This window comes from Aplidium turbinatum, chromosome 7 (assembly GCF_918807975.1).
Source record: "Aplidium turbinatum chromosome 7, kaAplTurb1.1, whole genome shotgun sequence".
NCBI classification, from domain to species: domain Eukaryota; kingdom Metazoa; phylum Chordata; class Ascidiacea; order Aplousobranchia; family Polyclinidae; genus Aplidium; species Aplidium turbinatum.
In genome coordinates this window covers 25,666,102-25,681,670 of record NC_137478.1, presented here as the reverse complement: position 1 = coordinate 25,681,670, position 15,569 = coordinate 25,666,102, and the positions used below count along the sequence as shown (strand labels likewise).

Here is a 15,569-nt window from a genome sequence, read left to right as displayed (position 1 = left end):
TCGTAGTCTTAGCATCATTGACTCGGCGACGTACTGTATATTACATACTCTTGTTCATCCTAAATAAACGCAATCTATAAATATCGCAAACACTAAGGTAGAATTAACAGCTTAATAAGGCGTTTGTAAAACAAAAATAGGCCAAACAACCTTTCACAGCCTGAATAAAGTTAAAAGGCGTTATATTTCAACCCGGTAGGATGTTGTCCTCTGATAGGGGGATTTTTGAACCACTGACCTAGCTGGGTTACAGAGTGTTCACTGCATATTATATCATCCTGATCCACTAGATGCCGTTAAATGGAGAGCTGTCCTTTACGCGTTGCTCAAGCACACACTCTGAGAGCTGCTTGATTTTGAGTTTTTTTTTTGTGTAGCTGAACCAACTCTTTGGTAAAGTTCACTTAAAAATCTACTGGAGGCCTGAGTAGGGTGAAAAATCAAAAGTGCATTGTCATTTTTTTTTAAATTCCCTCCTTGAGATGACGAAATCTATGAGGGTTTTGTTGATGTGAAAATACTGTGGTCACTAATTTAAAATAACTTGTTACGGTACTAACATTAAACCTATTCCCTTTCCTTGGCGCGTTTTCGTCTGTCATACCGCTGCGTATTTTCACACAAGCACAGATTTTAATGGCAGTATAATAAATTGCAGCAAAGAAAATCACCGAAAACTAAATTGAGAAAATAAATTCTCATTCACTGACAGTTATCACCACGTATGAAGGAAAATTTCAGTACGTGGGTAGATTTAACAGGAAATAAAGTATTTTTCCAAAAGCGCAACAAGCTGAACTCCTGCGAGATATTGAAAAGGTTATGAAAGTCAGCACCACAGTTTCAAACAGATAAAAACCGTTGTCAAAAATTTTCGCCGAAATACAACACAAAGAAGTCTTACCTTTGCCTCACTCAAGTCAGCCAAGCTGAGTGGTGAAACGTCAGAATCAACTACCAATCGCATCGGTCCAAGCTACTAAACTCACAAAAGAATCGGAAATCTTGCTTATTATACGTTGCTTAAGGAAATTGTAATAGGCCATGAATGATAAATCATACTGTGATAGAAGAGTGTGACTGGAACGGCGTAATGAGTTGGCCGAACGCAAGTCTTACAAGACATGGGAAAGAAGACATCAGAGAGAGAGAGAGAAAAAAAAAACAAAAAACGAGGACACATTTTACCACGGAAGGATGCTGTACAAAATCAAAGGTGCAACAATGCAGGGATGTCAGTTAGAATTTGAAACCACCAGCGGAGGCTTCCCCCGACTGCGGGTTTTCACCGTTGAATTGAAAGTAACTCCCATTTTCTGTGGTTTTCGGGGCCACGTTTTCAACCTCGTCATCCTAAACAATAACAATATAATTTCACAAATACACAAGCAACAAAACAGTAAGATATCATAAACTAATAAAATATAAGATTTAAAGCATCATCAGCTAAACCAGCGGTTCTCAACCGGTGGGCCATGGAAAGATTTTGAGGTGGGCCACAGAACTATTTAAAAATTTGCCAGAGTTAGTGAAAAATTTAGTTTCATTTGTGTTACTATAGTTAATTTTACACTTGTGTGTTTTGTTTAGTTGTTTTGCTTGTAGCAACAATGAATGGTGCTGCTGTAATTTGCTGCAGAATGGTAATTTTCATTTTAATTATTGAAATAATAATTTTGATGGCGTGATGTAATCAATGCTGTCTGTTGCATAATATACGAACGTTGATTTTAAGCAACTACAACAGTGTGGTTGTTATAGGGAGCCACTTGGCTCCGTAGGGAGAAACTTTTAACTTAAAGGATGAAATAATCGTGTTGAAAGGAATTGGGAAGAAATGTAAATTTATCTAAATAATCTATTGAAAAGGTTAATTTATTTATGACTGAGCACGTAGTTTTAGATCAACGTCGAGTTTTTAAAACACTTTATGATGTAATAGACCACTTTGTGATTACCATCAAGTCATAGCCTAACTGAAAGCGGTAGCCCTACTGAAATTTGTGCAGATCTGTTTTTAGTATTTTTTGTGAATTATTGTGGGGAGAAGTTGACAATAATTGTGTCTTTCAAAGAAGGATTACGGCATTAATGTTGAGAACCACTGTAACTACAAGTTGGTCAATAACGTTCAGGAGCACGCATCTCATTGATGCACGGTATAATCTGTTTTGGAACATTTTCTGCTGTTTTTAAATCTATTTTGCAGTTTTTTTCTTGCATAAACAATTAATGGGCCATAAGAATTTTTGTGCATCGAAACTGGGCCACAAAAGAAAAAAGGTTGAGAACCACTGAGCTAAACAGTGCTTAGGCACATAATCAAGTGCAAGTAATGGGTCAGTAATTTGTTCCTGATGGGCATAGGCGCCGACTTTTATTTTTGCACGGGGTGGCGGATAGCACAACATGGCAACCTAAAAACTTTCAAACTGCATGTTTTTGTTTGATCTTTACTAAGCGTGTTTCGTAGATGCAACTGTCTTTCACACCTGATTTGTACCTCGATAATTTAATAATAATAATAATGTTAGTATTTATATAGCGCTGTATCCATCGCAGAATGCGTTGCTCCACAGCGCTTTACATAACAGACAGTGTCAATGCAGCCGTATAGAGGCGCAACTGAGTACATTATTACCCGAATCCACTCCATTGCTCAGTGCCAAGCAGAAATTAGATTCAGTACCATTTTTAAAAAGTCTTTGGTATGACCCGACAAGGTATCGAACCCATGCCTACCGCTTCAGAGATGGGCGCACTAACCACTAAGCCGGCAATTTACAAAGCAATTTTAAAACAAAGCACAGGAGGTATGTCGTGAATTTTATTGTTGCGTTGCTGCTCTGACACTTAACATTTAGCAAAAGTATTTTTGCGAACAGCAGCTCTGTCAATCCAACTGTTAATCAACTGGTCAAGTTGTAACCGTGAAGCTTCAGCTTGATAAACATTTAAAATTAGGACGTGGTTCAATCGCTGTTGCGTCATGGTAGATCGCAAGTAGGTTTTTATGCGCCTGAGTGCACTAAGGGAACGTTCAAATATTACGTAACGCTTTTTTTCCGAATTTTTGACCCCCTTCTCCCCCATGTAACGCCAACGTAACGCTTTTTTCAATTCCCCCCTCCCCCATGTAACGCTTTTTCACTACGAATTTAGCACAAAAAACTACCATTCCGTACTCGAAAGCGTTACGTAACGTTTTGCTTGAACCCCCTCCCCCCCGATGTGACGCTAACGTAACGCTTTGCATAAACCCCCCCCCCTCGAAGGCGTTACGTAATATTTGAACGTTCCCTAAGGGAACGTTCAAATATTACGTAACGCTTTTTTTCCGAATTTTTGACCCCCCCCTCCCCCATGTAACGCCAACGTAACGCTTTTTTCAATCCCCCCCTCCCCCATGTAACGCTTTTTCACTACGAATTCAGCACAAAAAACTACCATTCCGTACTCCAAAGCGTTACGTAACGTTTTGCTTGAACCCCCTCCCCCCCCCGATGTGACGCTAACGTAACGCTTTGCATAAACCCCCCCCTCCCCCTCGAAGGCGTTACGTAATATTTGAACGTTCCCTAAACGATCGCTCCGCCTCGCAGGTGGTGGAAGGCAACGATATATTTTCAGTATATTTTCAAAGGCAAAGTATATTTTCACAATGCAGACCATGTTTGGAAGCATTAATGAAATTGTTTCATTGCTTGCAAATAGACCAAGCAGTTGCGACATAGTTGCAAATCGGACAGAATGCTCTATCTTTGCATCTATCGTATTCTAGCCACGGGAATTCACTCTCCCACGATTTTTGATAGCTTCTCCCCGGGGATATCTAGAGAAGGGGATGCGAAGGCTGACAGCGATTGCCTTATTCTTATGACACTACAAGGGCGGTATTTTGCAGCGCGTAAACAAGCGTTTTTTTCCCCAAATTGCAGAAAGTTTTATAGTGTAGCTGGTACTGTCAGCTACAGAAGACAGTTAGTAAATGTTACATAAAGCATATAAGAATACTTCTCTGAAAAGACAGTTGAAAAGTTACGAGTAAGCTGTTTTTCTTAACAAAGCCTTTGCAGTAAGCTAGATGTAAAGCAAGTATACGGGTAGTTGAATTAACAAGTAACCATGAGCATGCAATTAATATCAATGACTGATGCTAATAGCGCAATGCAGGTTATCATAACAAGATTTATTAAACTACTATCGGTGCCTATTGTCATTTTACGGTAAACAGAGATTATTTATGATAAACAGAAGCCCTTCTATTGTCAGACGTATTAAAAGCCTTCATATCCCCTTGTTTAGATATCCCTGCTTCTCCCTTCAATAACGATTATCCTGCTCGTGCTCGGTTCTTCTACCTCCCTGATCGTGCTAACGCTTTTTAGCATTGGCACACTTTCGTTTCGTTCAGGCGTTTGGTCACTTTCATGCTGGCTGAAATCCTGACTAGACGCAACAAAAAATGACTCAATGGAGGGCTGCAATTTTGAACGCGTTTCGATGGCATCTTTAAGCTGAATAAAACTGGAATGTCGCCGAAAACTTTAACTGGACGACTTTTCGTAATTTTTTCTATGGTGTAACAAGCAACTCCTATGTCAGACCAATAAATTCCCGCCTCAGACTTTTACAGTACGACGTTTCGTAATTTTTTTTATGATGTAACAAGCAACTCCTATGTCAGACCAATACATTCCCGCCTCACAGTTTGCCACGCAATATTAACTTACTGCATGAAGTAGATAATAAAGCAGAAATTAAAGCATGAAGTAGATGACAGTACACTCCAATTGAAATTAGAAAATAATCCAAAATGCAAAATCTTAAGTAATTGAAAAAGGTTGCTTTTATTATGGGAATTGGCAGGGAGTGTAGCTTTCCTCGAATAGAATCATGTTAACGTGCAAATTTGCAGAACGTTAAAACTGCTGTGACTTTACTAAGTGCACTTTTTAAATAAAACTCAATAAGTTTCAAAAATTGCATTTTTTTAATGAAATTTGAAAATAGATATTCATTTAGGGCAGTGATTCTCAAACTGTGTGCCGCCACAGATTCTCAAGTGTGCCGCGAATCTTTGAAATTTTGGAAAAGAACTGTATAAATATTTAAAATAAGCCATTCAGACAAGCATGCGACTTAAAAGCGCTTTAACTCCTTCAATAAATGATAAATAAGCACATGTGACGATGAAGCCAATTATGGCATTGCCGATACAGCAGGGTAATTGCCACGTCACTATTGGGCTGCTATGTTAGCTATTGCTAACAGTACTTCCCACCATTTGGAAGCAATGAATCAAGCAATCTTTCTGCAGAAGAAGAACAGTTCATCGATTTACGAAACGACCCATTTTTTCAAACGCTGTTTCCACAAAAAAACTTGGATGCGTTTTGGCTGTCTGCTTCCAAATTCTATTTCATGACCGGTGCAAAAGCAATCAAAATTATATTGCCATTTGCATCTTCATGGCTATGTGAACATGGCTTTTCTGTTTTGACTGAAATTAAAAGCTGTAAACGAGAGAGACTGCTTGAAATTGACGATGAAATTCGGGTATATGTTTGTCAACAATGCAACCTCGTTTCAGTCGAAGCTTATATTGATACAAACAAGCACATCCATCGCATTGACACGTAAAAATAATTTTTTTAAGGCAACTTTTCTTCTTTTGTAAGTGTGGCGCGTGCATTTTATATTTTTTCTAATGTGCCACAAGCTGAAAAGGTTTGAGAACCACTGATTTAGGGGGTGGAGCTATCAATCATCGAGATAATTTTATTTCCAAGTATTTTATAGCTGGCATAATTTATAGCGACATTATGAGCAGTTTAAAATGTTTCAAAAAAGATTTTTGAGGGAGGCAATGGAAAGATCGTATTTTATTGATTAATAAATTTCATTGCATACCTAACAAATGTAACAATGACTTATGACAAGTAACAAATAAAACAATCGCAACAACAAGGAAAAAACTCGTAGCCACGTGTTGCGTAATCTTCACGTAGCTTGCTTGATGTTACGCGAGTATCATGCTTGTGACAAAAACAATCATTTATTTTTCTTCGCAATACTGTATTGGTTTACCTCTTGCTTTACGTTGACTTGAAGCGAAAACCAATGATCAAAAAAAAGATTTAAACGTCCGTTCAAATTACATTTATTTGCAGTAAGTAATGTAACCTAAACGGGGTGGCGTGGCCACCCCGTAAGTCGGCGCCAGTGCTGATGGGGACATTTGTAGGCTACCAGTTAGTTTCCCAAGTGGGCACTTGCAAGGACGACCAAGTGGAGGCACTTATTTTTCGTTTTCTGCGCTACCTGTGAGAGCGGAGAAATACAGACCGCAGGTCATACTATCAAGGGGTGCCCCCTGTAGTGTATAGACTCTAGAAAGTGGTTAACCGACAGGTGCCTAATCTTTATAGCTACAATAAGAACTATTTGTTCATTATCATCATATGGCTCATAGCCAGCTGCATAGCCGAGCCTTGGAACAGCAATCGAAAGAACGCCCGTTCGACACCGCTCAAGAGCATGCGGCTGTGTCTTTGGCAGGACACTTAAAGGCATGCCTGAAGGAAAGTGGACACGAAGATTGGCTTCCTTGCCTTCCCGTTCACTTAATCTAAATCTTCAACCACCGGGTGTAAGCCTGGACGACAAATATCATATGGCTGTTTTACTGTCGTTTTACTTACAATATCACAACTAAAACACAATATATTCAAAACAAAAACGACCGTACCGCGTCGCTGAAGTAGCAATCGATGATGCTCAGAGCCATGGAGTAGACAGTTTCGTTTTCATGCTGTTGGAGAGCTTCGATCGAGTCCACACCACCGCACTCCTCTATAGCAACGCACATCGCGTCAAGCTGGCCCACCTTACCAGCTGTCATCAGCATGTTGGAAATCCCTTCGAGGGCAAGCTGAGGAAGAAATTTATTTTATATACCCTGTAGCTTTGGTTGACTTGCGTCAATGGTACACTCAGCCAGCTAACCAGTCGTTTTTTTACTGATCTGCAGCGTTGAATCCATGTTAAAAATGACTAAATTGCTGGCTTCCTGGGACGCGTCATGTTTTCATATTAAGAAACACGCATTATTGAGATTTAGATTTGAATCAACGTTGAGAGTCAATGTAAAAACGACGAATTTTGCTGTCAGAGATAATGCCGACAGCCGAAAGATAACTCAACAGATAGAATCCGCGCCTTTGAAAGCAGTTGTCACCAATTACGAACTTATGCTACTAATGGTATTAACTTACTGTATGTTACCAATTACAATGTAATTGGGTTCATAAACGTAGTTGCACTGATGAGAATTTAATATTCGAAAACGCGTTTTGCAACACTGTTTTTTGCACTCTAATGCAGATTTACCTGTAGATTTCCATCACGCATCGAAGCGGTGGTCTGATCATGAAATTTTCAACGGTTCGAGAAAAAGTTTTCTCTGCCTATAGTATAAAGCGTTGAATGGTAGTTTTATCATCAAATTACAATGCACTACTGACTTGGATAATCCTCGGTTCTTTTGTCTCTAGCATAGCGCAAAGTCCTTCAATGGCGCTGTTGTTGGCCAAATGCATGAGTTGCTCCATTGAAGCACCAGAAGTGAAGTTTGTCACCGCCCAGCAAGCCTCCTTTTGAGTTTTGTAGTCTCCCTAAAAAGCACAACCATGAAAAACTCGGTTCCAACTCAACTGCAACATGGTGTCCATCGTTGGTTATTACACAATCAACAAATCAATCAATGCAAAAAAAGGGACTGATTAAGTGACTGGTCAAGTCCCTGAATCTGATAAAGGGACTGGATAAATACACATGAAATTAACATTAAAAAGCGTGGTTTGGAAGGTGACTGTTAGTGTTACCTTGTTAAGAAGCGCAACAAGTGGTGGTATCAGCCCGGCATCAATCACAGCCTGGATCTGAGCCTGCGTCCCTGCGGTGATGTTACTTAAGGTCCATGCCGCCTCTTTCTGGATGTTCACTCTGTCGTGGACCAAGAGGTTTTGAAACTGGCTCAAAGTCCCGAGGTCAATGATGCGCTGCAATGCCAAGTGTTAGTTTGAGCTAAACTCGGAAAGTCTTCAAGTTAGTGTGCAAAGTGAGTTTAATCGAGGCCGATTTCGATATATCCGTAAAGTTGTTTACGGTGCAGTATGTTGGAAGATTGGATGTTTTCTTAAATTGCAGTAAATCAACTTAAAGTGCTCAGCATAAATTTTTAGAACATGCGTCTTTGTGTTTGAAACAGGGTTGAGAAAAACCCGGGTTTTTTTGGGACGGGTAAAATACCAACAACCTTGGTTTGAGAGAAAGTTCCTCAGCAAATGTCTTAAAACAAGTGTCTGACCTTTTCTCCAACTTCTGATTACATTACTTTGTATGAATTATACTCATTCATTTTGTTCAGCAAATGTTCAGTATCAACTTTTCAATTGGCTGGTAAAATAATACTTAAGTTTTGCTTCTGACTGATGATACATTTTTCAAGACTTTTCAAACTAAGTATTTTTATGTCAGCCGGTCAGACAATAAATTTTGTGTAGATAAAGCTAAAAATCTTAAAAAGCAAACTAACGTGGGGACCAAAAGCATCTTGGGGGAGTGAAATAAAAACAAAATAACACTGTTCATGGTGAGAGGGGGTTAAACCCTTGTTTCATGTGTGACAATGTTTGGAAAGCAGTAACAACCTGAGTTTGCACATCCGTTCCTGTCACGATGTTTCCGATCACTCGGAGAACCGGAGTCAAAAGAGTTCCATCCGTGGTGTTTCCGAGGAGTCGAGATAGCTCCTCCTGAACTCCGGAATTGAGAACAAGTTCAATCCGATCGTTCGGACCGTCAGTGATGTAGCTCAGCGCCCAGCAGATGTCGGTTTTCACCTAATTTTGAAAATATTGCACGTCAGAATCGCAGCGCTGCCATGATTCTTAAAATGAAACAAACTTTGTACAACTATGTTGAGACTCCTTAAAAGTAGTTTGTATAACAATAACTTTAATATTAAAATAGTAAATATTAATACGGTAGTTTGTCAGTGTAGCAAGAGTAAGCCTTGACATTCTGGTGTGGTGCAACTGCAATAGCCTTTGGGCACCAAGGATAAACTTAATTGATGTTTTAAGGGCAACTGAAACTGACGAATGTAACTAAGCCTGACTTTCTATAAGCAAAACTGGCAAAAAAAGAGTGCTCTATAAGCTGTGCTTTAAACAATATTTTTTGTTAACCTTAACATAACAAATCGAATATGATGTTGATCTTACCTGCACATCATTGGCGTATAGCAATGTGACCAAGGTAGGAAGGAGCTGTACGACATACTGCAAGGCGGTATGAGGATTTTTGTTCCGACACAGGTTTGATAAAGCCCAAGATAAATTTTGTAAGAATGACATCTGAAGTGTGGAGAATAGAAAAGCGTATTTTTACAAGAAGGCATAGTGATTGTTCGCTACTCTCTAAGCATCCAATGCGTCGTCATATAACAGAAATTGGATCAAATATTTTAAGAGTTAGTTAAATTAATAGTGACGGCTTGCAACAATAAGCCAACTTTAAACAAAACAGTTTTTCGTCCTCTATTTGTCATTATTGCAAAGGTTGGACAAAAAATCATTAAAAACTACTATTGTAGGAAAACTTCATGTGAAGTTAAAAACTTATCAATTATTTCTACATAAGATACGTAATTACATAGGGGAGTGTTAACCACTAAAAAAACATTACAAATTGCCTTAAACACTCTGTGTGTACTTGTGTACAAATGTTTGGCATTTCAATTGACCAAATACGCAACATGTTGTAAACATACCCCAGCGTCGGGTGTAGCAAGAGCAAGCAACGGTTTGAGCACTCCCTTTTCCAACACGTAATCTCTCATAGATGCTCCGTCACCGGCAATGTTGCCCAAAGCCCACATCGCCTAAAGAAATGGATACAGTTGTATCTACTTGTGAATAAAACACATTGATCATTACTACCGAATCGTGTGTGGTGACAATGGCAGATATACCTACTAAGAAATGTTGCCCATTTTTAAAAAGCGCAGAGTTACTGCACGCAACTGTTCAACTTCAGATGAAGACCAGGCTTCTTTGAAACAAAATAGAGAGAAAGAAAGTGAGAGAGATTGCACGCTGGGTGAGCATTTAACTTGTCGGGTTTTATCACCCAATCTAGCATAGTGCTTTCAAAGTGGCTGAATAAAATTGCTGTTTTTAATCATTTAGTAATCACTCCAGACAAAGTAATTCGACTGCACCTGTTCAACGACGTTTTCACTTTTGCTTGAAAGTAACCTGATGAGGTGGGGCACTGCACCAGCATGGACGACAGCGATGGTCTGTTCGCTGTTGCCTGATGCTATGTTGGTAAGAGCCCAAGCGGCTTCAAACTGCATGTTTGAACTGAATGGAACAAGATGTTGATTAGATTCTAGAAGAAATGTTATTTTCTTTGCAAAAATGTTAAGCAAAACTGAAGTGCTTAACTTAGAATATTTAAGTTGGTAAGCAACAAGAGAAAATAAATACGGTACATCATTTGAACGAAATTAATAGCTGCTCAATTTTATGCTTAGCTGGCTAATGACTTCATTTTGGAAACATAGTGTTTCGTTTGGGTTGTTCCCACGGTTATTTTTTGTTAATGTCAAAATTCTTAAGCAGAAAATTATAAAAATTTTAAAACAGTGCTTGAACATCTTTGAAAAAATGCCCAGAACACTTTTTTTCAGATATCTTGAGGATTGAAAATAGCTATTCAACAAGTGACAATAGTGACATTTTAAAAATTCAAATAGATCAATATATGTTCATATGAGCTGACTAAACCTTTACAATAAAATAATATAATTTACTTGTGTTCCCACTGGAGAAACTCTACCAGCTTGACTACAATGTTTGACTCAACCATTTTGCTTATAGGAGGATGACGTTCCCGAGACAAGATTTTTCGTGCACTTTGAGCGCAAAGAAACTGCTTCTCTGGATTCTTGTCATCCGTTATTCCGGCAACAATTTCGCAGAACTTCATTACCACCCCAGAGTTATCCTGAAAGCACAAGTTGCTTCACAAATAATAACAACAAGCCTCGAAATATCCGGCGGTCATGACCTCCGGAATGACCTCGAATGTCTGCCGAAGCCGACTCATTGGTCGGTCATAAATGACCGCCGCAAAATTCTTGACAAAAATAGAGCTGATGCAGCAAAAATATATTTTAAATTTGAATTGTTACAATTGTTTGTTTAACACGAACAAATACGGAGCTGAAACAATAATAGTACAGGCAATTGCTTTAAAGATCACATTAGAGTGGCGTGGTTAACGAGCTGATGGCAAAAGTAGCCATTTTTACATCATTTCAACGCCTTGCAATGTTGCCTTGAGATAAAGTTGTCTGAACTTTTCGACAGGATATGTATTCTAATTTTAACAATGAGGATTATTCTGTTACATTGATCGTTTGTTAAAAAGAAACGTCACAGAAAAGCAAGTCTCCGCTGGGTTCCGCATGTGCTTAGGCGAATTTGTCTGGACGGTCCTGAGCTAGAGATTTACGACCCGCGTTGGCAGTAATCGCTTGGCACAACGATTTTATAACGCGAAAACCACGAATTAAGTGATCATAGTTGCTTTTGTAATAAGGAAATTTGGATTGTTGTTTTCAATTGTGTTTATTGCGTCATTACACGACTGTCATTAACGCACTGATTTATTTGCAAGCAATCTGCTCCAGTATACTTCAGGGCCGGTTAATTAAGCCATCAACCATTGCAGAGTTATTCTGTTGTAGAAAATCTTCTTCTACAAACACGACTTCACAATACTGTAGTGTGATTTTGTGCAAAATCTACATGCAAAAATATGTTCGGTTGAGATATTAAATGTCCGCTGAAAGGGCCAGTCCGGTAGGACATGCTTGAACGCCGGAAAAAAGTACAAATTTCCAGGCCTGAACAATCACTATCATGTTTTGCAAAACAAGTCTTTTTCTCAGCAAGATCAAATTGCATTTTAATTACAAAACAACAATAACAAACGAGTGTACAAAGCAAAGAATCTCACTCATCTAATCTTTCATTGCACTATCTTGTAAATTATTGTGTATAAGTGGTTCCATAACTTTGGTGGAGTAAAATTTGTAGTTTGGGATCAACTATGTGGTGGACTGGTGGTCACATTCTTGAAACTGGGACAGCGCTGAAGTGGCTGTGATAATGATTATTAGGATGCAACTTAGTTCGTACCCTGAACAGTTCGGACCCTCAGTTCGTACCCCAAAAAGATCGAGAAAAAAATTTAAAAAAAGCGGAAGTCACTGATCGCAGTTTCCGCAAACATTTAAAAATTTTCCCCTTGAAAAGATCGAGAGAAAGATAGCACAAAGCCGAAGTCGCTGATCGCAGTTTCCGCTAACCTTAACCATAGACTAATCTATGCTCTAACCCTCGCTGATTGCAGTTTCCGCAAACATTTTCCCGTAGTTTCCGCTAACCTTTACCCTAATTCTAACCATAGATTAATCTATGCTCTAACCGTAACCCTCGCTGATCGCAATTTCCGCAAACTTTTTCCCGCAGTTTCCGCTAACCTTTACCCTAGCCTTAACTATAGAGCAATCTATGCTCTTACTAACCCTCGTTGATTGCAGTTTCCGCAAACATTTTTCCGCAGTTTCCGCTAAATGCAGTTTCGGCTTACCCTAACCATCGAGTAATCTATGCTCTCTAACCCTAACCCTCGCTGATCGCAGTTTCTGCAAATATTTTTCCTCAGTTTCCGCTAACCGCGGTTTCCGCTCACCTAACCCTAACCTTTGAGTTTGTTTGCGGAAACTCCGATCAGCAACTTCGGCTTTTTTAATTTTTTTTCTCGATCTATTCAGGGTACGAACTGAGGGTCCGAACTGTTCAGGGTACGAACTAGGTTGCAACCTGATTATTATGGTATAATTATTACGGGGGTTGTTGCCAGTTAGGGCAAGGATTGACTTCTTTGGAGAATGGCATTGATGAGACCTAAAGTTATCATTCTAGGCCTACACAAAATATTCCTATTTCACAGTATTATTTCCTCACTTGACAATTCATTTCCTTCAAGGGACTTGTATTAAGATCTTCCATATTAATGTTGCGTCGTTTAAGCACTTGGTCATCCCGCCTTCCTTTTCGAAGTTGTACACTGCTCTCTTGACGTTTTTTACGCAAGTTCTGAAATAATCATATATATACCGTACTTGTCATGATAGATTTTCACAAATACACAGTGGAACACCTTTATAAGGTGTAAAAAGTTTACAGGGAGAATTGCGGGAACACATAAATACAATTTATTCAACACAAAACACATTTTGTGCAAGATGATGTCTATATTAAATAATAATAAATTGCCATTAAAAACATTTCAAATGCAGATGGCTGTACAAGTGTACATAGGCAAATTGAATCTCATACTTTTTCCGCAAAACTTGAAAAACAAACAAATCTTACTTCACTTGTGTTGCTTTTGTTCTTGTAATAATGCTGACGAGATGCTGGGTTGTCAGTGGCAGACATTTTAAAGGTGGTGAAATTAACACAATTAACGTATAAATGCAGATACAAACTGGCTGTATACAACAAGACATCACATTATAGCCTATTTTTTTGATGATATTCAAGCATTATTTAACACTTTTTTGGACTAGACTTCAAAACAAAAAACGGTGAATTTGTTGTTTTGATTGCACACATGACTGAAGATGACTAGCCTATGCACATGTCTAATGATCAGGGGACAAACTAGTTGTCATTCTACGATAAGGATGCAACCTAATTCGTACCATGAAAAAATCAAAAAAAATTCCAAAATAACACACGGATCAGAGTTTCCGCTTAACCCTCACTTTAAAATGTTTGCGGAAACTCTGATTAGCAAACTCGGCTTTGTTGCGATCAGCGACTTCGTGCTATTTTTTCTCTCGATCTTTTCAAGGTACGAACTGACGGTATGAATTGTTCATGGTAAGAATTAAGTTGCACCCCTACGGTAACAACCATCACTCTATTTTTATATAACCAATTAACCACATGCTATCGATAATTTGATAGCCTAATAATATGGCATTAGCATCACATTTAATTTTTCATGATTGAAAGGTAGGCTAAACCTTAGACATCCAACGTTCATGATGGACAGCCCAGGATGATCGAAATCAGGTTTCATGAGATGGTGGAGCTCCAATAAACAGCTGCTCTGATAGAATTGATTTATCATGAAACGAAGTCTACACACGTCTTTTTGCAGAGATTGGACAACTGTGGCCTTTGAATTAAAGAAAAAAAAAAAAATTTTTGCAAGCTGGTTGTTTTTCTAAATACTTCAATTCTCATATAGTATTTTTTGTTAACTGTCATATAGTAATACATAATTCTTTCAAATTGACAAATACTCAGAAATATCAGTTTCAGTTAAGCACAACTAAATAACACTCCAGCAGGCCGACCAACCGAACACAATGTCGGCACAAATTTGGTACAAAACCAAAATTTCTTTTATGAAACGCGTGCGTGGTAAAAATGATAGAATCTTATTGGATGAAAATGTGATCGTGGTAACCTGACAAAATAAAACAATTTTGGTTCCTGTTTCAATTTATGTTTGACATGTCAGCCCACTGTTTTACATCATCTCCCCAAGTTCGTCTCCTTCGTCCCCTGCACCTCCTTTCTTCCACCATACCTTCAATAACCAATTGATGCAGATGTCCTGCTGATCCTTTCAAAATATGTCCCGCGAGTTCCATTTTTTGTTTTGCTAAGTCGTTTGCCCATCTATCTTGCACTCCAATTCTTTTTTAAATTGCTTCGTTTGTAATGTGTCTTTTTTATTGATACTTTTAGTATTCTTCTGTATAGCACCAGAGTTGAAAAGCATTAAATTTTTTGTGAATTTCTTTGCTGTAACTTTTACTTCCATATGACATGATTGGTTTGATGTAACATAAAATTCAATCCTCTCAGGTGCCAAAACTTGGTTATTACAGCTTAGGCTTTTTTTTATTACATTTTACCTTTTCCAGACTCTACCCAGTTTCACTGTGATTGTCAGAGACAAATTAAACCGAACCTTTCAATTCAGTTCAGTTGTTTTTATTTTTAACCATCACAGAAAAAACAATATAGGCTACCGTAGCCTACTGTAGGGGGAGATATGGGACCAATGAGCAAGGTGGGACCAATGAGCAAGGTGGGACCAATGACCATCCTGTAGGCGTTTTGTTCTTTTATTTGTTGTTTTGGTGTCGAGATTTCTTCTTTGTCAAGCATGTGTTTTGGTTAACTCAGACTTGCTAGTTTGATTTTAAGAGGCAGAAGTTGTTTTTAGAGGAAAAAAGTAAGTTTTCTCGGGCGCATTCATTCTTTGTTTTCGAATAGGAAGAAAACATTTATAAATACTTTTTTAGTGTAGGCTATGCACCATGGATTGAATGATAGAACTGCATTGGTTTCCAGTAAAAACTCACACCAATTTTGTAACCATTGCATGAATGCCAAGAT

General features: G+C 38.5%; 1 protein-coding gene across 1 annotated transcript; it reads right to left on the bottom strand.

Moving 5' to 3' along the window:
- Nucleotides 1-995: 995 nt before the first annotated feature.
- Nucleotides 996-13,635, bottom strand: LOC145774859 (importin subunit alpha-1-like). The gene is made up of 11 exons (XM_082586192.1): nucleotides 13,521-13,635; nucleotides 13,110-13,241; nucleotides 10,886-11,079; nucleotides 10,289-10,433; nucleotides 9,839-9,949; nucleotides 9,291-9,422; nucleotides 8,715-8,906; nucleotides 7,887-8,063; nucleotides 7,527-7,676; nucleotides 6,752-6,934; nucleotides 996-1,353 (listed from the first exon to the last, which is right to left on the bottom strand). The coding sequence occupies exons 1-11, from the start codon at nucleotides 13,584-13,586 to the stop codon at nucleotides 1,240-1,242; spliced, it is 1,596 nt and encodes a 531-aa protein (XP_082442318.1). The 5' UTR covers nucleotides 13,587-13,635; the 3' UTR covers nucleotides 996-1,239.
- Nucleotides 13,636-15,569: the final 1,934 nt, after the last annotated feature.